We start from the raw sequence: 27,720 nt of genomic DNA on the forward strand, positions 1-27,720 counted from the left end.
TACATGATTGACTACCTGCAGGGGTTCTCCAGCCCATCACTGGCTGCTCTGTGCCATCTTCCAATCAACGTCAAGTTGGCTGGTATAAATTTCCTAAGGGTGTTATTTGGGGGATTATGTGCTCAGTTAGGCAGTCACTTTCCCAAAATTACTGCTGCTGATTGTGCTGTTGATGATGATTCAATTAATGTGAGTAACTGTGTTGCAGGGCAGCAATTATCTTTTATTTGTCAAAAATGAAAAATAGCATTTCGATTATCCTTCAAAGCGCAACTGTCACACTGAACACTCTGAGTTTGAATGGGTCCATAACTATTGGACGGACACAAAGACAGGTAGGAAGGCCTGGGATAATATTGTGTTACCATCCCCCTCACAAAAAGAGACAGATTGACAGATAGGCCAAAGCCATAGTCAGTAAAAATTGTGGCGTCCTATGGTAGAAATCATATTACTGTCCCTCTCAGATAGAGACTGACAGATGGACTGAGACAGACAGCCGGAAATAACAGAAAAGAAACCAAGTCATCAGTCCCGAGGCAAGATGAGAGCGTAGACGAGGAATGACGAAGCTGCTGAGGGTTATACGATTCTTTAGGAGACATGTCTTTGACATTTCCCTGCTGAAAATGTTGGAAAGTGTGTTTCTGTTCCTTTTCCTGTCTGTGGTCATTGGCTATTGATGACTACAGATACAAATATTAACACTTTGAAATCTGAGGAAATACACTTTCAAAACCATGGACAACAGGCAAAAAGTGACCTAAAAGAAAAAGAAATTACCTCCAAATTAGCATGAAATTAATAAAAAGTTACAAGACAATTACCTGAAGTTAGAGAAAAAAACCCCCAATGACCTGAAAGTGCTTAAATACAATAATAATAATAACGATAGTAATAATAATAATAATTAAAAAATAAAAAAAAAATAATAATAATAATAATAATAATAATAATGATTTTTAAAAGTATGTAGGTATTGATGTATAGATAGTTATATAATAAACTCTTATGACTCTTTATCTCTGTATTCAGGTCACCTTTTACTTTTTTTTTTTTTTTTTTTGATTTGAGGGATATTTCATGTTGCTAGTTGCTTTTTTTCTCATGTATTTTGAAAGAAACCAAACAATTTCCTAAATGTTTCAAAGGTTAAAATGCTTGGGAAAGGCATCTAAACACAGCACAAGTGAATGGACGTTGAGCCAGCTTTTAAAGGGTTAAAAACACTTTTTTGATGACTCAGTAGGTAAGTCTGGACCTATAGGACTGGCAAAAACTTGACCCTAAGATGATGTTTGTAGACTGAAGCCCCAAATACAAGCTCATGCCTCATTGCTGAGTTGGAAAAATCTATTGCAAATCCACCCAATATTTCTCCTGCAGCTCCATATATCTTAATGTAATCCCAACAACATGCTGTGTCTTTATGTCTGTATGTGTTTCTGTGTGTGTGCTGGATGTGGTATAAGTGTGTCTAACCATGTTTTTTTGCCCACTTAAGGAAGGTATGTGCAAGCGTGTGACAGCAGCTCCATCACTTTTCATTACCGTCATCATTAAGAGCGTGAGATGTGAAAAGGATGTTGAGATTTCTTGAGACAAACTGCATTAGAAACACATAGAGGTGTCTGAGAGAAAAAAACACACCGACAGGGTACACACAGGCACCCCAGACCCCACTGTGTTCAGTTTGTCACCTGAATCGGAAAAGCGGTTTAGAGCTTTCGTATGCTGTTACAGCCATTGTTACCCAGTATAACTGATGCATGTGGAAGCTAAGTCATTGTGACTATATCCTGCAGATAATTGACTTTTTGACCTTTTTTGGGCAGTCAAACTAAGCTGTAAGCACAACACTGAAATGTTATCACCACATAAAGCTGATGTGGCAAACATATACATATTGTTTTGACATCCAGGAAATACAGGGCAACATTAGATTCTCAGTCTTTGATTGTCTGCTTCTTTAGGTTATTACTTCAATGTTAGGTTACATTTAAAATCATACTGCAAATCAAGATGACAAGTGATGGGGAATGAGTATCATTAACTGAGGGGAGGAAGTTGTACAGCTAAGACGCTTAACTCACAAGCAGGGTTGCAGCGATATAGCAGTTTTAGGGTACACCGTGATATGAATGTTGACAGTTATCAAATTGTGTATATCTGCTTATGTACAATATTGAAAAAAGTGGATGGAGAATCTCACCTTTATTTTAGTTATTTTCAAACGGGAGACTTTTTGCACATTCAAATCCAATTATAGTGATAAATCACTTGTTGTTGCTGGATCAGAAAACTTTCTGTTGCTGCCGGTACACAGATTAGACCCTGCAGCTGTGACCCCGGTGCTAGGGTTTGTGCCAGCTGATTTCAAGTTGCTAAAGCCGCTATTGAAGGTCCGCCTCAAGAACTTTCACCTGGTTGACAACTGGCAAAGTCTCAGATGCCAGGGCTTAGGGACCTTGGAATGGGTTAGCTTGCAAATTCTTGTCTTATTTGTGGTCTGATAAATAGAGAGAGCACGAGAGCAGGGTGAGGCGTTAAGTAAAGTTTTTTAATAAGCCCCTTTAACAGAGCAGTCACAAAGTGCTACACCAGATTTAAAATCATTAAAAAGACCAAAGCAGTTTAAGTTAGTTTATTTACCAGGGGTTAACCTTTCCATGCATTTTATCATGCTGCTGAGAAAAAGTAATAAAGACTGGCATGTGATGTGCATTGTTTTTTGGATATAACTTACAGTCTCTATGAGTCATTACCATGTTCTTTTGTACAGGTTAGGTAGACAAAATTTGCAATAAATTGTAATATTGAATCACAATACATATGGAATGGCAACCAAGTAAAATGATTGAATTGAGAGGTAATATAACATGTCGTCCCCGCCACTGTGAAAAGAGGTGAACAAAGGACGGCATATCCCACTTTCCTCTGGGATTCAACTACTTAAGACTTCCAAAAGCAATGTGGTGTAGAGAGACAGCAGTGCAGTGGAGCCGAGCAACAAAAATGTGTGAAAGAGCACGGGGGATTGTTAAGGGAGATGTGACTAGAGGAGAGAGTGTGAGAATTGGTGAGAATGATGTGGGAAAAATGGGACATTATGATGAGAGATGGAGTGACGGTGAGACGGACCAGTGAAGTGGAGACCACAATCAGGATTGTCTTAAAGTCAGAAATATGGATTCCTTCGCTCTGCTGTTGTTTTTATAGCTCTCTGTTTGTTGAGAAACCAACAAAAACAAACCAGACAAAGATCGAGAGAGACAGACAAAGACAGAAAGCAATATGAAAACCCTTCATTCAAAGAGAATGCGAATAAAAAATGAGGCTGACGCAAAGTGTGTTAAGAATGAGATAAACAGGGAGAGATGGACACAAGTTAACACACATTTATCACAAAACCTAAACTTCTAATTACAATGACCGACCAATATCGTGACTGCAACTCCAGCTACTTTCTGTCAAAGCACTCCACATTTGCTCGCCTGCTTTTGAAGTTAAGCGATCAAAGTCATCGCCTTCCTCTCTGACTGGATACAGGTACAGGAGATGTGCACAGGCGCAGGGGTTTGGAGCTTTGAGGAAAGATGGGACGGGACACCTGCGGGGGTGTCAGGACAGAGGTGTAAATAAGTGAAGAGAGGTATCGGGGCGGGGAGAGATGGCAGGGGAGCAAGGGAGTAGAGATGAAAAGGAGGGAGTGAGATGAGGTCGGGGAATCATACAGATACAGTGGTGGAGGACGTGGGCTCGTTTGATTGCCGAGAGACAGATGGGAGTGAAAAATGGATGTGGGACTTCTATGTCGGTATTGCACTGAAATGCTTTTTCTTGTCTTTTTAATTGGAAATGTATTGTACTTTGTGCCAAGATGTAATTATCTCCATCAGGTGTAAACCTGCAGGGGATCATGTGTTTGTTGTTGGCTGTGTGTGTGTGTGTGTGTGTGTGTGTGTGTCTTTCTGTCTGTCTCTCTGTCTGTCTGTCAGTCCGCAGCTTGTCTAACATTGATAAAAGATGATAAAATACTCGACTCTGACTTGGTATTCGTGACTTGAGACAGATGAACAACAGATGTAAAAGCTTCGGTGATCTGAGTTTGAGTTGAATCACTATTATTTGCTACTGAATTCTTTGGCAGAAATGTCAGTAATCATTAATTGAACGGTAGCTGGCGGCAGCACAAATGGGCTGACCTTAACTAAACACATGACATTTTTCAAGACAGATGAGAGAAAAATGTGAAAAGAACTAAAACTGATGAGAAAAAACTGTGAATAGAGAGCAAAAGTGATTAAGTGAAAGAAAAACAGAGAAGACTTTTTCCTTGAGTCTCCCGTTATGGACAGAAAGGAGATAGGAAAAAAGGGACAGGGGTTCGAGGAAGTGAGAGAGGACCAGACCTGAAAAGAAAGAGGAACAGTGAAAGCAAAAGAAGTGGATTTTAAAGAGTAGAGAAAGGTGGGCGAAAAAGTTCTATCAACAGAGACAGAAAAGGATATGTGGAGGGAAAAATTAAGTTATATAGCGTATTTAAAAGCCCCACAGAAAGACGGATAGGAAGCATAAAAAAAGCAGAGAAGATTGACAAAAGGAAAATGCTCCGCTGAATACAATAAGTCATTTGATGGTTGGCTGAAAGTACTTTTCTGATGACAAAGCTTTCGGGGAGTGAATAAGGGCCGGTGCTGAGCAGTTAGGCTCATGGAGAGACTCTAAGAAAGAGTTGGTCACACTGTCAACTTCCCAATCGTCTCTGCCTTCACATCTATTGTTGCATTGCCTTTTAATCACAGTTTCCCTCGAAGAATTTATACGGAGAGCTGAAGTCAACGTCACATCCGATAAAATCCTCATACAACACGGTCTAATTTGCGCTGATGTTCTTCTTGCAGTTAAAAAAAAAATGAAACGCGCTTGGTTTGAATGTTAATGAAGCCACCGGTTTTGAGAATTGTTTCCTGTATACACCGAGCCAGCGGATCTGTAACTAATGAGCCAACGTTCGACTTTCAATCCTTTTTTTTTCACTAGGTTTCAATTTCTTTGTATCATTTTTGGGGGGGATTTCAAAGATGATTTTGCTTACTGAACTGTGTGCTTGACAAACAGAGTTGGATTTTTTTTCTCCCCACAACCAGGCAACTAAGAAAGGTTGTACTAACTTTTTATATGTCATCAAAAGTTTTCTGCCTTTGTTTTATCATACCATTCATCATGATCAGAAGTGGTGATTTTGAACTTTTTTCAGTCTCTCTTGTTTTCCTTTACCTCCCCCAATCTATTCATCACATCCTTTTCCACTTTGCATCGCATTATAGGTATTCTATATTGATCTGAGTGCACCTCTATGCACACATCCTTCCTCAAATCCTCTCTTTCACTGCCTAACTTCCGCCATCCTTCATTGCCTTTATCCGTCTTTCCACTCTTTCCATTCATCATGCTCTTGCCCTGATTTAGCCCCACCCACAGACTCTATCATGGTTCCCACCATCATGAAAAACCTGGAAAAATCCTGAAATTTCACAATCACATTTTCCAAGCCTGGAAAAGCCATGGAATAAGTTACATTCGTTAAAAGTTTTTAAATTAGCAACAAATTAGCCAAAAGTACAAGAAAATTACCTAAAAAAATTAGCACACCAAAACAAGGAAAGTATAAAACAAAAATCAAACAAGGAAATCAAAAAAGTGCAAATAGGAGATAATTCTGTAACATAATTTTGAATCTATAATTATAATACTTATGAATACAGTATTTTCAACATTTTTCCTCACTTTTCAAAAATAATTTTCTAAGTCTGCCAATTTCTTGCAATTTGCAGGATGTGTCTTGCCAAAATGCTCATTGCCTGTTTTTTCCAAAGCAGTCGAACCAATGTGCTCATATTTCAAAACATTTCAAAACACTTACAAAAAGCATCTGTATGCAGCACGAGAAAATGAGTGTTGATCCAGGTTTTAAAGTGTTAAAAATAATTAAAAGTTTTGGAAAAGTTGTAGATTTTTTCGTGTGTAATGAATTGTTGCAGTAATCCTCCGAGCATAAAACTCCACATTATGTAACACAACAGAAATCTCATTTTCTGTAGCTGACGATGCAACGTAGCCCTGATAAGTGTCGATGCGTGACAACGGTTTGTTTACTGCCACGTAGGTTTATTAATTTCCTCCCAGCATTCTATCTCTCTCTTCATGTATGTCAGCTAGCTCAAATTATGTTTGAATCTGATATGTTCGAAAAAACGCCAGGCAAGTGAGAAAAAAGAAAAAATTCTCACGATTTCTCACGATTTCTGAAAAAGTCATGGAAAAGTTTTGAAATTTTCTCCATGAAAATGTCTGGGAACTGTGTTATATTATCATCCCTCCATCCCTCTTTCTCCTCCCTCCCTCTCCCCATTCATTCTTCCTCTCCCTCCTCCCACCCATACCATAATATTAATAGGCTGTTGAGAGTGTGTGATTTCAGCAGTACCTCTTTCTATTAGCCAGCTCTGCATTTAGTGCATTAAGTCTGTGTGCACACTGTCGCCTGTTATTCAGCTGGACACATAAACAGCATAACTGCAGACTGAAAGCTGCATTCATACGCTCTTATGTACATGTATGCGCGCGCGCACACACACACACACACACACACACACAGTGCAGTTTGATATTCTAACCAGCCCACAAGAGTTAATCATGTTCTCAGACACACATATGGATACACATATTAAAATGCATCTGGCTTCCCACACAAAACTAGTGAATGCACAGACTGTCAGAATACTTATAGACTACTAAACTATAAGATTTGATATTCACTGAGTCAGAGCACAGTGCGTTACCTGCATGCTAATGCAGCTATGAGTCACACGACGAGCTGTGACAATACAGCTCAAAACATCACTCAGGTGAAGCAGTGATCTCTGTCAGTGGGAGTCTGATTCTGTTGTGTGATATGTCATGTTGCATACAAAAAAAGAAGATTTGGGAAGGGATCAAAAGAAACTTTTTGTAGTTGTTTGTGTGAGCCCATGCGAAGACTTGTGAGTCAGTGAGTGATGGGGGGAGGTGGATTGGAAGATGCAGGGGGTATTCGGAAATGGTATTGCTTCCTCTCAGTGGGTGTGTGCATGTGTGATCGTGAGTGCGTTCTTCCCTAAAAATAAAACGATACCGCTTCCCTCGAGACCATATGGTGCAGATAATGAGCTGGTCCACCGGCACTCCTGCTCGTGTTTTCCCCGGCGGGCTGAAAGAACGGCCCAGCTTGAAAGTGTGGAATAGTTGTATCCTTCTCACTTATCTTTGTCCTTAAATCCACACGCAAGTGAATTGTTGAATTATTGGTGGTCATTTTGGTGTATCCTAGAGGGTGCCCCAAAAATTGATTCTCAGTCATGTCTCGTCCCATTATCGCAAAAGAACGCGAAATGGCATGAGATACAGGAAGCGCTTTCCTTTTCCTTCAGCATTTCATTGCGTCAGGGAGCTTTAGCGCACATTTTGAAGTGCTATCCTTTTTGAGGTGGCATTATTTTAATATTTTGGGATGTAAATGTCTTTTTTTCCCGGTTGGTTTTATTGACTGACAGGCTGCTACCTGTGCTGATACTGCTAACAGTGCTAACAGATCTAACAGTGATAACATACTCTGTCTTAGCAATGCTTCATTTAAAGTATAGAACAATGTCTCACTGGACTAGTTCTCAAGGCTATTTGGTCCTCAAAAATCATTATGTCAGTGCTGAAATTGAGAAATTGGCTTTTAAATATCGTGCCCCACACAAGTGGAGCTACCTTCAGAAGCTTTTAAAATTAGACGCACCAATCGCTTTCAATCAATTTAAATTTCTGCTGACTGACATACAGCACAGCGAATGCATGTGTTTTCCTTGAGTTGATGTTGTCCTATGTGCTGATGTTTTAAAGTATTTGTTGGTGTATGCAGTGCCTGTTGTGTGTTTTTGATGTGCACTTCAGTATCGGCCCACATGTTCTGTCATAGTATATTGTATTGCGCTTTTATAGTTTTACTTTGTCATGTAATCAGGGCATCCTTGTAAAAGAGAGCTTGCTCTTGGCCTTTCCTGTTCGAATAAAGGTTATAATAATAATAATAATTATAATAATGGGGTTTCGAGCTCAAAATTTAGATGCTTACTCACCGGGACGATCTGATGGGGAGACTTGAATGTTTCTGCAGCAATGCCGTCCTGCCACTGTGGGTGTTACCAGCAACAATTGCTGAATGAGCAGTGCTGTGAGCTGGCTCCCAACCGAAATGTGCACAATGCAAAGCAACCAAGGCTAGCTAACCAGTGTAACATGAATACCATTGTGGTACAGCAAAGTGCAAGTGCTACTTCTAGACTTATTATAATATTCCCGGCGCTTACACAATTAATGGTTCAGCAATGACGTCCCTAATATTTATATATAAAAACAGGCAACTTTTACTATTATTCCCATCCTGTCCGCTATTATGTGCTTTTCTCCCGTCCCAGTGAGGTATTGAATTGTGGAATTGACTTTTACAGGAATCCAACAGGATTCTAGTGACTCACCTGTCACTTAAAATGAGCACAATCACTTTAAATTTGACGGCAATCACCTTCTCAGTTTGAACTCACATATATGTTTTCACCAAAGAGCAAGCCCCCACAGTGCTTACGTACATAAGCACAAGGAGTTCCTCTCTTATAATAATTTGTCCCCTTTGGATTAAAACCACGTCATAGTTAATAAATGCACTCTATACAATTTACCTGACTCAAGATCAAATTATTCTTCCTGCTCTTTAGCTGCAATTACTTTTTCTTTTGACCCAACTTGGTTTATTTTTTTCCTGGAGTTGCTCTCCATTTACTTAGTCGCTTTTCTATTTGAAATCAGCCACCTCCTATATCAAGAGCACAGCTACTTTTGTACTAGTCACTTTCTATTTGATGGTGTTAACCTGTTGGTGGGCCTGCCTTATTGGCCATTTAGTGATGCTTGGGAGCACAACAAATAGATGAGTGTAATGTCTCACCATCTGCTGCACTGTTGTTTCAACCCTGAAACAATTGTTGAAATGTCAGAATACATTTGTGCTTTTTACCCGCTCCGTGAAGGCGCGGGGACCGCTGTGGCAGCAAGCTGTTTGATTCTCAAAATTAGAATCACTTTAATCAGCAGTACTATAAACATTCAGGGGTTTCTGTGCTGCAACAGAGACATTTATATAACACATGGGGAAAATGCAGCTTCTGGCATGTATGACACAAGAAAATAAATTGATTTTACTCAGACTGTGCACACTACAATACAGAAAGGGGTCACCTACTGGATTTCTTGTGACCATCTCTAAGCCCCACCTCCCTTAGTTTTGATGATATGCAGGTCAAACTTTCCATTCTAATAAGACAGCACATACACGCTGCGTCCGAAATCACATATTATTCACTACATACCCATACATACACTGAGCAGTAACTACCATGGAAATATGAAAAGAAATGGATACAGCGTTGAATGCGAGGCTCTTTGCTCAGTGAGGGATGAACTGCCGTGTATAAATTAACCGTATGATTCGGGGATGATCGGCACTATGCCTGTACTCTGCACTATTGCAGTATTATTGATGTTACAAAGATATCTTGGTCACTGCTGTAAATGCCTGTTGTTAACATTGTCGCTTACTGCATTGCATTGTGGGATATTTGAGCCAGCATAGTGTCCAGCATTTGCATGCTGTAATATTTCAGTGGTAGTGGTATACAGTTCACAAATAAGGTCTTGAACATGCTAAAAAAATCTTTTATACTCTTTAAACGCATTAATAGGACATAAGTATGGGTCTTTGACTTCGACATAAAGAAAAACAGGCCTATCATTTCTTATGGGCAGCAGTGGATTTTTGAGCTGAAATGATGACTGTTGCTTGGAGATTTAATCAACTGTTGTTCGCCAGTATAAGCTAATGCTAATGCTAAAACTCTGTTTGTTTGTGTGACTTTTAATGCTTCCAGCTGTTTTATTTTAAAACAAGAACCCAGTAAAAGTCTTTTTAATATGAACATGATGGCTACCTTCATGATATAATACTAAAGGCCCAAACCTAATACAGAGCAGGACAAAGCCATTATAAATATTTTGAACTCTGATATGTTAGCGTCTTGGCCTCCACAGGGTGGATGGATAATCCAGAAGGTGATCTTCAACAGACGTGATAAATTCTTAAGAAGATTTAATTCTTTTTTTCCCCCAAAAATTCTGTGCTGTCCATCTTCCATTCCAAGTACAACCCAAAAATCAAAAGCCAAGCTTCTTTCACAGTTTGGTGGGATTTATAGGGGTTGCAGGTAACATGTTTTATACTTCTTGGGGAAAAAAATTAATTTATGTGTCTACATTATGTTAAGACCTTATTTTGAAAGCCGGATGTAGACATATGTATGCCTTTAAAGGTCAAAATATTGGTGCACTCCAGCTTTGGCTGCCACAGGGCCCTAATCATGATATAGAATGACAATAAGACATACCGGATCAATAGACTTGCATCCTATCCTTTACACCACAAGCTGGACAGAGAGTTTGACCCCTTCCTCTGTCATTGTCTCAGTAGCTTTCTCTGAAACAGACAACAATCACATCCTGCCCTCACACCCACATACAGGCAGCCTCAAAGGATGTGCCCTTACACCCATGTTTTTCTCCCCTTACACAAACCTTTCAGTCTAACAATGGCTCCGTCGTCTGCAGGTACACATCCAACACAGACAACAATAATGACGAAACGCGGCATGATGAGCAGAGAAATTGGGTGGCTAATAATCTCCTACTCAAAACATTAAAACATAAGTTTCAAGTGCAGGTCACATCCCCAAATTACCATGCTGATGCAAACTGCTTGGCTGTGTAGTCATTAAAAAAATGAATCTAAGGATTCATTATGTAGAAAGTCTATTGAAATTATGTCAGAGAGGTATCGATTCAACTCTATGGTAATTTGTTAGACCATGTTTGTGGTGTCGTTTTATAATATAATTCAGTTCAATACAAGCGTGGGCATTATGACCCAGCTTTTAATGAATTTTTAAGTAATTGATGTGCAAAAGACTTGCACGTCTATCAAGTTCAGCTGCTGAGGCCCTCAAAAATTGTAGATGCTTTCTTTTTCACAAGGTCTCACAACACAATACACAAAATCACTGGAAGAACAATCAAAGTATGAAATTATCTACAAAAAATCATAGCAGCAAAAGGCATGTAACAATCCAGTTTACATTTCATTTTGAATCCCTTTGTCCCGGTTGATTGCCTTGTGATTGTTTGATGTGCAAATTTTTTTTACAGGTACTGTATAGGGATGCGTCCGTGAGGAAGTTTTCAAACTGCTTAATAAACTAGACTAGTGTTACCAATTAGATCAATCATATAACAAGAAAAAATAAGTTGATGATGATGATGATGATGATGATGATGATAATGTTGCATAACATCTTGTAACACTCCGTCACATCACGTAACACCCCGTAACACTGTGCAACACCATGTTACACAGCATAACACCATGCAACACCGGCAACAATGACAATCGCAGGAAGCCAAGTACTGTAGAAGCAACACGACAAAGGAAACAAAGAAAATTCTTAGGACATGGTCAGCATCCACACCAATTCAAACTGCAAAATCTTGATTGGGTAACTACATTGTCATACAACTTTATTTTGTCATGAAGTAACTGTCAATATCACATTACATTGTCATGAATTGTATAAATCTGAATTGAAAGATCTGATGGTGCATATTAGCACAGGTGTCGAGGGATTTCCATGACACACACACACACACACACACACACACACACACACACACACACACACACACACACTCACCTTCTGATGCTGATACATAATGTAATATGCAAAACATGACCGTTCTGAAGTGGTGGCCTGGCCCGCTGAGCTGATGATGAGTCTCTTGTGAGCGGTCACAAGCTCATACAGAGAAATAAATCAAAACACACACTGCACACAGACCCACACCCGCGCAACTGACGTGCAACAAGGAGTCCTGGCTCCCACACCATCCAAGACACACACTCTGTTCAGTCACGACAAAAGCTGGGCGTGCTTGAGCCATGTGTTGGCACACATTGATTTAGCCTGCCCCTGGGGAAATTTGTCATCCCTGTGTTGTCTCAAAAACAAATGTCCCTGCATCAAACACTAAACCAAAACTTATTTCATAACCAAAACATGCATGCACAAATAGTTTTTAAAGACTTTCTAGTCTCTAATTTGCTGCTAAGTTGCTTTTCATTCAGCAGATTTAAATGCATTTGGTGCAGGTCTGCTGGCTTATTGCATGATGCATGAGGTTCATTTACAAGTGTATCAATGGGAATATATGCCTAATGGGCTTGATGCTGGGGGAATACCTGTGTGAAACACAGACTTGCTCTGACTCATAATTCTTAGACACTGGCAGGTGGGAATCCTGTATCCTTCCTCACTGTGTGTGTCCGTCCTCTGCTCATATTTGTATATCCAACAAGACTGAAATGTGTGTACCTTTAGCTCTGCGTGTGTGTTTTGAGGAATTTGTGGCATTTGCAGCTACAGTCGCACAGCAGGATGCAGGAATGCATACGGGAACACCGAGCATGAATGTTGGCAGGTGTCAAGCGCTCATGTTGACATGCGTACCTGCTCACACACACACACACCATCATGCATAAAACCAACAATGAAGCACTGTCGGATAGCACTTTTGTGTCACGGCAGGGAGAGACAAAACAGAGAGGAGAAGCTGCAGGTGGCTGGCTTGGATCAAGTATGGTGCCTTCCTCCAGTGTGTGTGTGTGTGTGTGTCGTGTGTGTGTGTGTGTGTGTGTGTGTGTGTGTGTGTGTGTGTGTGTGTGTGTGTGTGTGTGTGTGTGTGTGTGTGTGTGTGTGTGTGTGTTACTGCACTTGAGGTTTAGGTGGCTGTTGTGATGCAGCTGCTAGGGGGCACATATTATTCAAATAGCATAAGTACTGACAAAAAACACATAACAAAAACATAAAGGCAGATAAAGAGACAGTACGGCTACATCCACATGAATATGTTTTTGTATGCAAGTATGGAAAATGCCTAACTTCTCTCAAAATCCACCTTTGGTCTCACTATGGCTTTGAGGAAAGATGACTTTCAGTACAGTTTGTAGCAGTGCGGGCTCGGAAAAGCAGAAAATATAGATTGTTTCCTTTTTGACATCAACACGGTAACATGCCAAAGAGCTGCTGTGTGACTGGTTATATGACTAACAAGACCAAAAACCCCAAGTCTCCACTTTTATACTATACCAGACTGAGACTCAGGAAGTGGAGTTGGTCATCCACGTTTTGGAAGATTGGTGTTTGCATCCTTGGCTTCTGTGACTGGCACAAATACTAAAACCCAAATTGCTCTGACTGGCTTGTCCTTCGGGGTGTGAGAGCGTGTGAATGGTTAACTGAGTAGCAGGTGGCAACGTAGCCTTGGCTACCAGTGTATTAATGTGGGTAAATATGGGGTGAATATGACATGTAGTGATAAAGTACTTTGAGTGGTTGGAAGACTAGAAAAGTGCAAGCAAAGAAAACTCTGGTCATACTTTTCTCCATCTTCCTCTGTGTTGTTTTCTGTAAATAAGCAACTAACCTGCTTCCTGTTTACACTGGCACGCCATTTTACAATGAAAATGCATCAGTGTGGATGTAGCCTAAGGAAGTGAGTGATAGCATCAGGACTGAATGGGAGGCTATAAAAGTAATTATTTATTTATTTGCCCAATCAATCTCCACTTAAAATCAGTCATGCAGTAAACTGTTTGAGTGCATGAGAAGAGGTGAGTTTTCAAACCAGTCTTTAATCATAATGGCAGTTTCCCTCCAGTCCACCACGTTCCCTAAAAAAATTATAATTTGATTTAATTATACATAGAGGCAGTGACTACCCCACACCAATTTCATAGCCTGGAGTAATAATAGATACCAGATAATGAGCAAAATAAGGAGGCTTTCTTCTTAACTGTCATAAATAATAAAAGCGTTAATCCACATGCTTGAGGTTTTTGTCCCTCTATTTATGTCAATTTGTTGGACTAAACCCAATACATGTCATAAGGCGTCTCACATATACAACATTATTTTGTATTTTAGCCTGTAATTGTCAGTTTGGGCTGTTATTTAAGGAGTCATTAAAAATTGGTCGAGAAAGCTTCAGTTTGTGGAAAGTTTTTCTTGTCAAAAATGAAAACAGTATGTACTGAGTGCTGCTTTACCTGTCAAAATATCCACGCTGAATAGCGTTCATTATAAGTGCTAATTAAGGATTTTAAAGATAGGAGAGAACGATGAAAGTCTTTTTCCATAGACTGCTACTTGTGTGAGTAATCCTTCAGTATTTACTGTGTATCATTACGAGATTTGTATTCAGGACGTTTAAAAGCAGGTGAAGACAGATGGCTGTTTGTTTTGTGCGTGACTAAGTTTGTGTCGGTTCCAAAATGTGTGATACCGTGCAATGGAGGTCTGTGTGTTAGTAAGAGAGAGAGAGAAAGTGATAATGTACCGACAGAGATATATTAAAGGCTGCAGCCTCGGGTCCCTGGCCTCCAGCCCTCTGGCCATCCTCACCTCTCTGATATTGGCAGTGATTGCACAAATGTGTGTTTCAATGTATGTATGTGAGGCAGATGTTACAACTGAGTCACGTGTCTGCTCATGCCATAAGTTTTCACCAAATTGGCACTGTGTTTGTATGTGTGCCCTTATGTGTGTGTATTTGCAATTATACTTGTACCACCACCACACCTCGGTCACCTGTCATACCCCGTCCTCCAGCCGACCCTCTGACCTTCTCCCAGCAGCAGGTGCAGATTCATCGCTACAATTATAAATCTTTCTTTCATGCTGCCGTTAATAAGGTTCCTCTTGAAATTTAAATTGACTGAGGCGGTGGGCTGGTATTTCAGCTCCTTCCTCTCCAGCAGAGCTTTCTATGTCACCGTGGTTAATTCATTGTCACCCTGAGCATGTAATACCTGTCGGGGTGTGAAGGGTTCAATTTTAGGATCCATCCTGTATTTTCCATGTTCATGTTCCCACTTTGTAACACTTTGAACAGAACTTCTGACTCTGTAATGTCAGTATATGGGCTTCAACTACCTGAGCTACCTTGACACAATCCAAGAGTCTGTAGCAGGTAGTTGGGGCTCAGTTGTCCATTACAATTCATTGGCTTAACCCTTTGAAGCTGGATTGACATGAGTTTTCTTGTGCCGTGTTAAGATACCTTTCACAAGCTGTTTAACCATAACCAACGTGGCAAAAAATGTACTACTAATTGCAAGATGTTTATAAAAGGTGAAAGAAACAAAAAATTACCTAAAAATTAGTTTTAGAAAATGAGGGGAGATTTATTAGAAAATTAAGTTGCTCTTCCCATGTGTCTGAAAGAAGTCAAATCAATGGCGATCTCTTTTCATTGCAAAAATATCTAAATGTTTTTTAAAATCAGTTGCCAGAATCGTTGACAGCAAGATTAGATTGACAGGTTAAAAAGGTTAAGCAGACCCAAATCACATCTATAAGCAGTCAATTCAAGCAATTCAGTGTAGTGACTAATCCAGACCTTCATTTTATCTTGGTTTGTCTGCTGCAAGTCATGCAATCCTTAACTTAATTAAAACAACCTCTTGCCTCACTGGATATAAATACCACAGTTTTAACCAGGTGCCACATTAAATTAATTATTGGTTTTCTAATCTGTAAATTACACTGTAATAGCATGTCATTTTAAAATATTACAGGATTTTTTCAGTAAGCAATGCTGTTTATTGTACTTTTATACATGGTTGCTATGAAAAGAGTGATGATATAAATGAATAAATCTTCTTTCATCTCATATATATCCTGAGACATCAATTTCCGGCTGATATATTCATCTTATAGCCTTGAAGTAGCCCTGTGTTTTTCCCGTGTTGCCCACCATATGATTAGAACCTTGAAAATAAACCAAAACATATTTATATATTGATACATATTGAGAAATGTTTAATCACTTTAGTGGCACGGCTCATGGAACTGGTTGACGGACGGCCACAAATCTTTCATGGTCCCCAGAAGAGGAAGCCGATCGACTTTGGTTATTCCTTGACTTTTCCTATAGTGCTACCATAAATTTGAGTTATCTTAAGTGCTACAACAAGACTAAAAACATGATGCCAGTGATGTTTTTCAAAACAACTTGGCACTTTGGGGCTTCAGGACACTTGGACTACTTCAGATGAGCCGTATGGAGACATTATGTGGTCTTATTGTATTTTTCTTTAAATGTTTGAGTCCTGGTCACCATTTGCTTGGGAGACAAGTGCAGCACCTGTGTTTTGTGGTCTATAAAACATCTCTAATGTTTTATGTGGCGTTTTCTTTCACATTGATTTAGCCATTTTTTATGCTTGCGCTCCTGACGCTTTTTGTTAAGATACCATAGCTGCATCCTAGGCTTGGCACTACCTGAGACGTTTGAGATTATTTTAAAGAAACTAAAACAACCCATATGTTTTTTTCCCTTGAGTTCGAAATTATGTGCTCAGCCAGACTGCCCTCCAGTGCCAGCAGCTGGCTATCAAGCCTAGAACACATGAGACTCAAATACAGATAGTAGTTCAGCTAACAAGTTATTTTAGCAGTCCTGATTACTGCTAGTTATTGATGCTTAATGCTGCTTGATGTATGTATGTATGTAGTGCTGTTGTAAAGCCAGCAGCTTTCTGAAACAGAGAGGCAGTAGTGAGGTGGTCTTGTTGAGTGAGCTCCTTGGCTGCAGAGGGGAAGAATCGTTACCACCAGCAGATGATCACCTTCTCCGCTATAGTCTGAACAGTGCTGCTGAAAAACTCCACGGACTAAACAGCTCACTGGGCCATTGATTTAGCACCGTATGTGTTGAACTCCCACATGAGCTTGGTATCTATGGAAAACTAAGAGAACCACTGATCTACTTGTTATCATCTATTGAAGGTTTATGTGACTTTGACACACCTGGATGCAGATTAAACTATATCCTCGATGACACCTCTGAGATTGCATGCGACAGACTAATTTTGGTGATTTAGTATGCAATAACATGTGGACACAAAGGGGTTAAACACAGCCTCAGTATGCATTTTAAAAAAGATCCTGCGTCTGCATGTTCCGTCATTTTATCTCACTTTCTCCTTTGTAATTCCTTTTCCTCTTTTTTCCACTTTCTTCACTCTCGCCTATATCAATCTCATCTCTGTCACTTGTGTTCCCTTCATTTGCATTCTGCATAATAGTCTCTTTCCCATTCCCTTTGTTTTTCAGCTTCTATCAGCGTCATCTCCCTCTCTTTTCTTAACCTCTTGGCTTTTTAAACACTCGTCTCATTTCACTTCTCTTTCTTTCTGCTCATCTCAGATCTCCTCTTGTTGTTGTCTTTTTCAAGGAATCTGCGTCGCTTTGCGTCCTGTCTCCATTTGTTGTTTCCCATCAATTACCTCAGTTTTCTTCATTCATCTTCTCCCTGCCTTTCTCCTCTCTGCCTCAGTCAGTTTTCTCTCACCCTTGCTATTTATTTCCCCTTTTTCTTTCCCCTCCCTCCTCTTTAGTTTTCTGTGCCTTTGCATAGCCATCCCCCCTCACATCTCTCTCATCATTCTCTCATTGTTTCTCACTCACTACTTCTTCCTCCTCCTAGCTCCCAATAAATGTTTCCGTGTCATCTTTCCTCTCTCTCCCTGCCTCTTGCTCCTTGCCTACCTCTTATATGCTGTATTTCCTGTTGTTTCCTCTTCTCTGTCTGACATTTTTGGGTTTTTTTCTGTCTTTGTGCTCTCGTGAAGTATCCTCCATTTACCTACTTTCCCTCGCTGTCTTTCTTTCATCTTGTCTATCTGTTTTTGTTTGCATGTCAACAAACAAATTACAGGCTGTTATTCTATTCTGAATATCTTGTGATGCGGAGAGCACGCGAGGGGTAAAAACGAGACAGGAAAGGGAATATCACTGTTGTTTAGCGGCAATTAAAGTAGCATCTCTGATACAGAGAGAGAAGTGTTTTTGTGCTTCTCTGTCTCTCAGCCATGAAAACAGCTTTTCTGAAGGAAATGCAAATTCTCAATCAATACGACAATGGTAGGCTGGAATATAAATGTTTTTATTTCCAAGAAAGGCTGGACAACATACAGATATTGTGTCAAAATTGTGATATGAGACTAAATATCTTCTTAGATTTGAGATATCTAGTATCTGGTAATATCGTAAGTGTTGTCTTTTCCTGATTTTTAAAGGCTGCATTACAGTAAAGTGATGACAATTTATCAACTGAACTGTTTTATCTTCTACTGATAATTATGTATAAAAAAATCTCATTGTGTAAATATTTTGTGAAAGGACCAAAACATACTCTAGTATTGTCACAATATCAATATTGAGGTATTTGTTAAAAATCTTGTGATATTTAATTTTCTCCACATCACCCAGACCCTCTCATCAAGTTATTTTCAGATTTTTAGTTTAAAATCCTTAAATCTCACTGACATGTTGGAATATCAGTAAGGGTGGGCAATATGGCCTTAAAATAATATCCCTCAATATTTCAGGGTATTATTGTGATAACAATATTCTTTATGATATGACAAAATACTAAACATTTAAAATATTGTATTATTAATTTCAAGAACATAAAATGATAACAACAGCAATGTATATTATATTATATAACAACAATAGCAACAAAATAAGTGTTATAGTATTACATGTATGTTTGTCTAAAAATACTGAGTAAAAACTGAAAAACTAAAAAAAGAAAGAAAAAGGCAGACAAGAAGCCATGCTTGTTGTTGCTGTGCATAACGATATGACAACATCATGTCAACAACTTGTAATATTGCCATTATCATGATATGAATATTTTCTGACTGAAAATTATATGCTGTATGGACCTGGAAGTTTCCAAAGACACCAAATGTCTGGTGGAAATGTGAAAAACAATGCACAGGGAACCTAGAATAGTTCCATTTGATGAAATGACTTAATAAAAACCGTTGGGTTTTAGGTCTTGCTTTGAGTATTTGCGTATTTGCGTTTTTTGAACATTATATAGTTGCAGTGAAAAGTGGGAAAACAAAGAGAATGGTACTCTGGGAAAAGCAACTTTAAAGCTACAGTAAATAATGGAGGAAAGGCTCAGTGTTTAGAAATTAATGGCATCAAGTGATGAGGTTACGAAACTAAAACTTCTTCTATGTGCCAAGCATGTAGGAGAAATATGTGCCCGATGCAAAAACACAAAAATCTATCTGTCCATAAGCAGTTTTTGGTTCGTCTATTCTGGGCTACTTTAGAAACAACATGGCAGAGGGAAGGTGATTACACACTAAAGAAAGCAATGAATATTAAATTGCATTTTTGCCAATAGATGCCTCTAAATCCTACACACTGGACCTTTAAGTATGGAAATGTGACTGAATACACAAAAGGAGTTAATTGCTGTTTCACCCTGCTGGAAAGGAAGTATTTCTTGTGTTATTAGCTACCGTGGTAGAAATTGCTCAAAAAAGTAGCAAAGTGGAGTGAATGTGAACCAAGAAGGATGGGAGGATAGACAGAGAGGCAAAGGGCCAACCAATGGGAAGAAAAAGACAGACAAATGGACCCAAACAGAGACGACAGGGTTAGACAGACACCCAACTCACAGCCCCAGCAGTCTTGATCCTGGTAAATTAACTTGGTGAGGTCCCACTGTGCCAGTCCTCTCCTCATTAGACACAGACCACAGCTAGCTGTTTGAGGGCTGAGTCAAATTTTGAGCAAGTAAACAACTCTCTAGGCTGAAGCAAAACTGGGACTCGGCACAGCCAGATCAATTTACAGTATATGTGTCTTCCCAGTCTCATATCTCAGTCAAAAACAGTTCCAGCTCGATTTGGAAAAAGATACTGTCGTCCAAAGTGCTGTAAGCCAGTATTTTAGTAATCGTTTCTATGCAAAAGTGTAAACATGAAAAGGTGGGCTCATTTAAAAACAGGTTCAGTAAAATGGAACGCTCGTCATGTTTGTGTATATGTGAGTACATCTACACATTTTTGTGTGTATAATTAATTTCATCCCCGTCATCGACCCTGACTGTAACTGCGTGTGTGCATGTGTGTGTGTGTGTGTGTGTGCAGGTTCTACAACGTATCCGATCCTCTCTCTGACACTGTTGTGTGTGTAACAGAGAGGCTGTGTATGTGTGTAATGCAGTGGGGTTAATTAGCTTCAGACCACTGCCATCTATCAACCTAAAGCTCAGACTCTGGCCCCGACAGCTCCATTACCGCCAGACACACACACACACACACACACACACACATACACCCACAGTCTGGACATGTGCATTCACTCACACACAGTATTATGTATCAATACAGGCAGATAAATAATGTTATTTACACAACCAAATATTGTTATTAACACATATTCACCCTCTTACACAAGACAGTTTATCTTAATGTTTGTTTGTCAGGCTATGGTTCAAGGGCAGTTTCAGTATTGTTGCTTACAGTTCAAATTTGACTCAATACCCAGGGTTCCCATGGTCATGGAAAACCTGGAAAAGTCTTGGAATTTCACAATCATGTTTTCAAAGCCTGGAAAGGTCATGGAATTAGTAAAAAATCATTGAATATTTTGGAAAAATCCTGGAATTTTGTTATTTTGTAATGAAATCGTTAAGGTAATCATAACATATAACATCTCAGCAAATGTATTATCTGTAGTTTACATATTGCTTTAGCTGTAGTATGTGTCGATGTGTGACGTTTCATTGACCATCGTGCTTGTTTCTCCATATCGTTCCCTTTTCACTCGCCCTTCGTATATGCCAGCGAGCCAAAATTAGGTTTGAATTGAGTTTGACTTGGATATGTTTAAAAAATGCGGGGCTTGAAAAGTCTGGGACAATTTTGAAATGTCGTCCAGGGAAAATGTTTGGGAACTTTGAATACCGATACCTGTTCTGGTAGCTGGAATTGGGAACATGGAACCCAGTGGTACCTTTTTTCAGTACTTTATTTTCTTTGTAATAACAAAACTGTATTTTTTTTAACAATCTGCAGGGGTGACGTAGTACATCAAAGAGCTAATCTTTGGTCTCTGTCTGTCTGTCTGTTAGTCTCTGCGTATGCGTATGTGCTTCTTGAGCAGTGATACAAGGTCATCACTTACACAAAAAAGAAAGTAAACCAGATGAAGAAAATATCCTGGCAGATCGGCGCTGCAGCAATAGTTTTGACTTGCTAAGAAGTTGACCGGCATCCTGGCTTCAGGGCACTCCTACCTCCTGTCCAAAGTTGAACCTGTCAGCTTCGAGGAGCTCCACTGCTGGTGTTTTCACCCAAATGCGCTCTTGGGTACCACAATTCTGGACCAGCTGATTTAACATAAATCGTGTAATATCGGCGTAATTTAGTCGGCACCATTAAAAGTACCGAGTTCGGTACCCAGCCCTTCAGTTCAGGTCAAAGGTGAAATACTTTTAGGTCAGTTTCCATATGACGAGAGATACATCAGTATCTCTTTAGCAGACTTTTAAGACTTTAACCCTGTTATTCTGCCTCAGATATCTTTGATTTCCCATAGTGTTTCCAAGTGGCATTTCAGAAGGTCACTTTCAGCTGTTCATAGGTTTCTTTAGCTTGAAAGTAGAGCACAGGTGGCTGATTATATAACATTCCTCACTTTGGAGCAGTTTCACTTGAGACATTACCAGTATTCCTTAGCATCATTTGATACCTCCGCTATGGAGGTTAAGTTTTCTCTTGGTTGGTTTGTTGGTTTGTCAGCAGGAAAATGGGGGGAAAAATGGCCTGATTTTCATGAAACTTGATGGAAGGGTGTTGCATAGGCCAAAGAAGAACCCATAAAATTTTGGAGCAGATCAGAATCACAGGGTGGATACACAAATTATTTTTCCACTTTCTTCCACAGGATAGCTTCTTTGATCTTGGTGGAGGTCTGCACTCTCCCACTGTCCTTCTAATTTTATAACGTTTACATGGTTTGAGCTCATTCTTGCTGGTTTCTCTGTGAAAATGGGGTAAACTCCAAAGGGTAAATCTCCTCAAGTTTGGTCCTCTGCAGGAAAGACACAGAAAATCCACCGTCTTGGATCATTAGGTCTGTTAAAGTCCAAAGCCGGCTGTTATCTGTTCAGCTCCCCAGTGGGATGCAGCCTGATCTATAGAGAGGGATGAAACTGTTACCCACTATCGCCAGAGTCATTAAGGAATAGACGGGGCGGGCCTGACCGTCTATATGTGGCAGGAGTTCTAGGATATTGGCTTTGCTTAGAAGACACTGGTGAGAAACACAAGTGGCATTTAGGAGCACTATTAAAATTATATTTGAATCAAAACATTTGCTTTCCACCACTCAGAAAAATGAGACATCATCAGCCTACTGGTGTGCATTGATTGTTGTCAAGGAGGGAAAAATATTAGTTTGTGCTTTTTCAGTAGTCTTTGCTTAGAGGGGAATTCAGTTCAGTTAGAATTAATCTGTTATTTTATGACCGAGGGAAATCTATTTCATGTTTTCATTGTAGTCAATGCTCTGCTTAAGCAAAATAACAAAGATTGAATGTGTTTTTTGGGGGCTTGGTCAAATTACTGGTAAATGGCAGCCACACTACAGTGTATATGAAATAGACTGTTTTAGAGAAGAGTTTAGGCTTCTAATGAGGTTGACTAGGGAGTTGCAGGGTTTGAGTGCTTTTTCATAGCCCTCTGATTTTGCTGAGAAAAGTAAAAGATATTGCACACTGCAGAGCCAAAAGCTTTTAACTTTTCATGCACAGTAGAATTTTGGAAATCTACAAACAGATGGATTGACTGATTGGCCGATATGAAAAATTAATTTAAAAAATATATATAAATACAGTAAAGAGTTGATGTAGATGGAGTTGTTGTATATCGGCATATTGGATATCAGCAAAATATCTAATGTCGTGCCTTCCTAAAATTGACCCATCCCTAATCCAATAGCTGTTGTCGTATTTAATTTTGGACTGAAGTAGAGGACTAACTGCCTGTCAGAAATTACCAACCTTAGACCACAGATCCTAGCTTTACTGATTAAGGATGATTAGTGCAGTGTGCATTTAGACTGATAATTATGTAGCTAGTTCTAAAAACAATATTTTACCATATTGACAAGTGTGTGTGACAGTGAGCAAATGTTTCTAGTGTTGACTGAAACTGCACGTTACACATAGTCTTTCTCTTTTTATCTTACACACTTGCACCCCCCACCTCCCCTCTCTCTGTCACACACACACACCCACACACACACATTCATTAGAGCAAATAGAATTAGGGGGATTGGCGGTATAATCTTCTTCCCTAGTGATGTGAGGGAACCAAGCCGTTAATTTCCCGCCTCTATCTACAACTCCAAACCTACTTACTTTGAAAAAGGATGGAGTCACTTACAACTCACAGCACATGAATGATTTACAACTCTCACATGTCACATACCATTAGACGTTCTAGATGTGTGTCTGGGGGATTTGTGGTTGTGCGGCTATAGAAATATCTGCAGGAAAATATTCATTTTTTAGAAAGCACAGGTGAGGTTGTGGAAGACAGCATTGGGTCTGTGCCTGCAGCAGAGAATATTGGATGTCACTGAATCTGTTTTTGTTTCCCTCTGCTTCTCCTCCTCTTACTCGGTAATGACTCGGGAAATATGACAAGGGAATGACTGTGCAGTGTACGTAAGTGTGTGTTTGTGTCTGCCTATATCTCATTTTCCAAGTTTCCCAGCTGTGGAGTGAAATAATAAAAGATCAAAGTACCCGGTTTGCCCAGGTCACAGGGTTACTTTCCCATCGCTGCTGTAAACAGACAAATATCTCATTCCTGCGACCATGCATTCATTTCTCTTTGAAATGGATATTCACCCATTTGGATGCACAAAGAGAGTAAAAGGGCGAGTGAAACAGAGGAGTCACACTGGCAAGCATGCACACTGTTACACATTATCCATATAGAGCCAGAAAAACCCCAAACACACGCACACAAGTTGTTTTAACAATTGTTTCCTTGTGCTGGCCCAACTTTGATTTTTTGTTTCCATCTCTTTCTTTTTATTTGTTTATCTTCATCTTCTATGAATTATACATACACGTCCTGAAGTTTATGAAAGTTTCCATTTCTATTCCCCTGGCAGAGAGGGCCAATAACAGAGTACTAAAGTGTCCCAAACCTGAACTCCCACCAAGTTCCCTGAGAGAAACAGAAGGCTATTAAATAGCAGAAAAACAAAAGAACAAAACAGTTTTGTTCCAAAATTAGATATCCAACAAAAAAAATGAGATGCCGTCCACTTAGCGGTGCACATTGATCGCTGTCTTGGAAGAAAAACATTTTAGCTGTTTGCTCTTTCAATACTCTTTGCTTGAGGAGGTGAATGAATACTGCTCAGGCTAAGACCTCATTTTTGTTATTGCTGCTGCCAAAGAAAGTCAAATACATATTTTGTAAGCACGCTCTTCAAACAAGTATTTCATTGATACAGGGAGGGTCCTCCCATAAAATGGGCCGTCTATTTAGTAAAAAGATGCAAATACTTTTGACTTTGGTTCTACATGACCAGAGGAAAAAAAGAAAAGAAAAAAGGACTGTGGCATTAGCTTCGTTCATGGAGGTAAAAATAATCTACAACCACCAGAATGCGATGCATCACACAAGACCAATTTTTTAATTAAAAAAAAAAAACAAAACAGTCATGAGTCCTAAAACCTGTAAATGAACTAGCATTTGAGCATCTCCAGATCCAGTTCCAGTCAATGATTTTTTTGAAGGCTTTTTTTCTTTAGAAGCCTGAAATAAAGTCTGTGGTTAATACACGCTGAAGAAACTTTGTTCTACAACATAAAATACATCAGTAAATAACTCACTCGCAAACTTTGAAGCTTTTATGTGTCTTAAAAAAGGTGATTGCTAACAAGTGGCTGAGTGAAACTACAGAACTGCAGAACGACTGTACAGCCTTGTTGCGGGGGTGATGTGACCATAGTGTAGTTTGTTTATAGCCTAACATTAGCTTTTCCCTTTTGGCAATTACATTTAGACTTCAAAAATCCTGAAAGTGGTGTTCATTTGTGGAGATGGTCTCATTGAGAAAAACATGTAATCAATCCAATGGAAAAATCCCAAAGGCTTTTTGACTAGTGAACCAGGGCGACGCAAACCTCTGCGTTGGCCCACAAAAAAATGTCATCCACAGAAAAACAGCATCACTTGGGCAGTCTATAAATGCTCACTATGGTGGGTGACATAATGCGTCGCAGAGACACAACGGCTGGTATCTCGTATTACAGTTCAACAGTAAGCTAAAACATATTTCTGAAAAGGTTTTAGGTGAAAAAAGACAATGTAGTGACAGAATCTTGGTTTATATTTGATCAAATATAAACCAAAACTTCAATATTTATTTTTCTGACGCAGTTTTCACTGTGCGGGTGTGGTGCCCACATCCTGTTCACAGACTTCTGAAATATCACAGCTAGACAGGGCACTAAAATGTGTTTCTAAAAAAGAAAAGATGATAGAAAAAGTGTAGTAACATTTATTTTTTATTTTTTTTCTCTATTTTTTTTCTGTTTTTTGAATTTATGTTTGATAAGCACAGCCTAGTTGTACCTGTTGATGAGATTTCGGTCCGAGTTAGAGAGAAATAGGGGTGGGTCTGTGTCCACTTCTTTACTTTTTGTGTCTGCTGTGGATAGCGAGCTATACAAAAATGCGGAAGTACAGCTTGTAGTTTGAGCAACAGACTGAGGGCCAGGAAATCTCTGCCAGATGATGTAAAAAACGTTGTCGGTATGAGGAAGGCAGAATTTCTAGGCACTGCTTAGATTAAAGGAAGTTAACCACCCTTATCTACATATACTACTCACATTATTTTGATATAAAACTGGTTGAAAATCGCCAACATATCCCTTTAAGAAAGAAAGCCAAATCCTGAGAACCAGAGCCATTTTACACCTTCTTTCTGCATTTAGAAAGTCCTGCAAAACTCAGGACAGATCCCTGACCTTTAAAAATGGCAAAGGCAATGTGTATGCAGGGTGGCAGGGACTTCAGATGACGCTCAAAGGGAATAAAGACAGTGAGTGATGGGCTTCAGAAACATTCCAGTCACACACGCACGCCCACACACGCTGTCCATCTTAAATCTTTTATGCAGTCTCAGTGAGTTTTGCTGTGTTCAGCAATCGTAGACGTTTCTATTTGTTGTGTGTAGGAGACAGAAAGCTGACACACCTTATGTTTGGTTTAGATTGGCAGTTAAATCATACTGCCTTCGAATGCCAATGAGAAGTCTGTCCAACATCTGTGTACATGTTGGCAAGCACAGGGTCTTCCCGTGCCGTCCTCCATTGTCAGGAGAAAAATCAATCTGCCTGTCAGCCATGTAACACCTTCCGCCTGTTACGCTACCTATCACGAGCAATACCTGCGTGACTGTGTCTCCTGTCATTCTGTCAACCTCTGTCTCTCCATCCGTCTGTGTTTTTTTTTTTGTCTGTTTGTCCCCACTGTCTCTTTTTGTGTCTCCCTGCGTCAAAACGTCCCCTCTGTCCGCCATGACACCAAAAAATGTCAGCGCTTTGCATCACCAGCTTCCCTTCTTTGTTACCTCTCTATCTCATTTCACATTCTGCTTCCCCAATTATTTACCACTCTTTAACCCCCCCCCCCCCCACACACACACACACACACACACACACACACTTGTTCACTCTCATATTGTTTGTTTGCGTCTTTCACATCTCTAAGCCCACAATACGTCTACAGTGCTGCAGTTGAATTTTAAGGCTCGCGACGACAACGGCTCCTCACATCCCAGAGAATTATTAATCACAGCGATCCCGCAGGGAGTGGGAAGCTTTTATAACTCGCTCCTACGTATACATCCTAAACTATGCATGAAGGAGTGAAGAAAGATGAGAACTATCACAGCCTGGCTCTCTTTTTTTTAACCTTTATTTTTGTCTGCTTGTGGCCACAGATATTGATTGGGATAATAAATATGAAATTAAATTGAACGATTAGTTTAGAAAACACACAGTCCTCCTGCATTTCACATTTCATTCTTCACACTGCAAAACGATTAACAAAAAAGTTTCACAAACGTGCCAAGCATTTAATCAACAAGCTTTAATGTCTTTTTTTCCCCCCTTTCTCCCCTGTCCTCCTCCAGATCCCCCAGATCAGCTACGCCTCCACGGCCCCAGAACTGAGCGACAACACTCGCTACGACTTCTTCTCCCGCGTGGTACCGCCAGACTCCTACCAGGCCCAGGCCATGATGGATATCGTCACCGCAATGGAGTGGAACTACGTGTCCACGCTGGCCTCAGAGGGCAACTACGGGGAGAGCGGCGTTGAGGCCTTCATCCAGATCTCCAGAGAAACTGGTAGGAGCTCAGAGTGTTGTGATCTATAAGTGTTGCATGGTTTGCCACTGAAGTGTAGACCTACTGCTCTTAAGGAAGGGTCCGGGGACTCTCAGGGGTCCGTGCCGGGGCTCTTGGGAAGTCCTAATTAAAATGAGGAATACTGTCTTTATAAGACTGACAACTTTTACTACCTAGGTTGCAGTTTTACCCCTTCCAAGTAGAGTTGGGTGC

At 39.8% G+C, this 27,720-nt stretch overlaps 1 protein-coding gene across 1 annotated transcript in view; it reads left to right on the plus strand.

Moving 5' to 3' along the window:
* The window catches only part of grm8a (glutamate receptor, metabotropic 8a), a 297,183-nt gene that overhangs the window by 89,766 nt on the left and 179,697 nt on the right, over positions 1-27,720 (plus strand). The window contains exon 3 of the mRNA XM_042511145.1: positions 27,291-27,507. Coding sequence (XP_042367079.1) covers positions 27,291-27,507 — 217 coding nt within the window. The remainder of the gene's footprint in view (positions 1-27,290; positions 27,508-27,720) is intronic.

Source organism: Plectropomus leopardus, chromosome 22, assembly GCF_008729295.1.
Source record: "Plectropomus leopardus isolate mb chromosome 22, YSFRI_Pleo_2.0, whole genome shotgun sequence".
Classification (NCBI taxonomy): Eukaryota; Metazoa; Chordata; class Actinopteri; order Perciformes; family Serranidae; genus Plectropomus; species Plectropomus leopardus.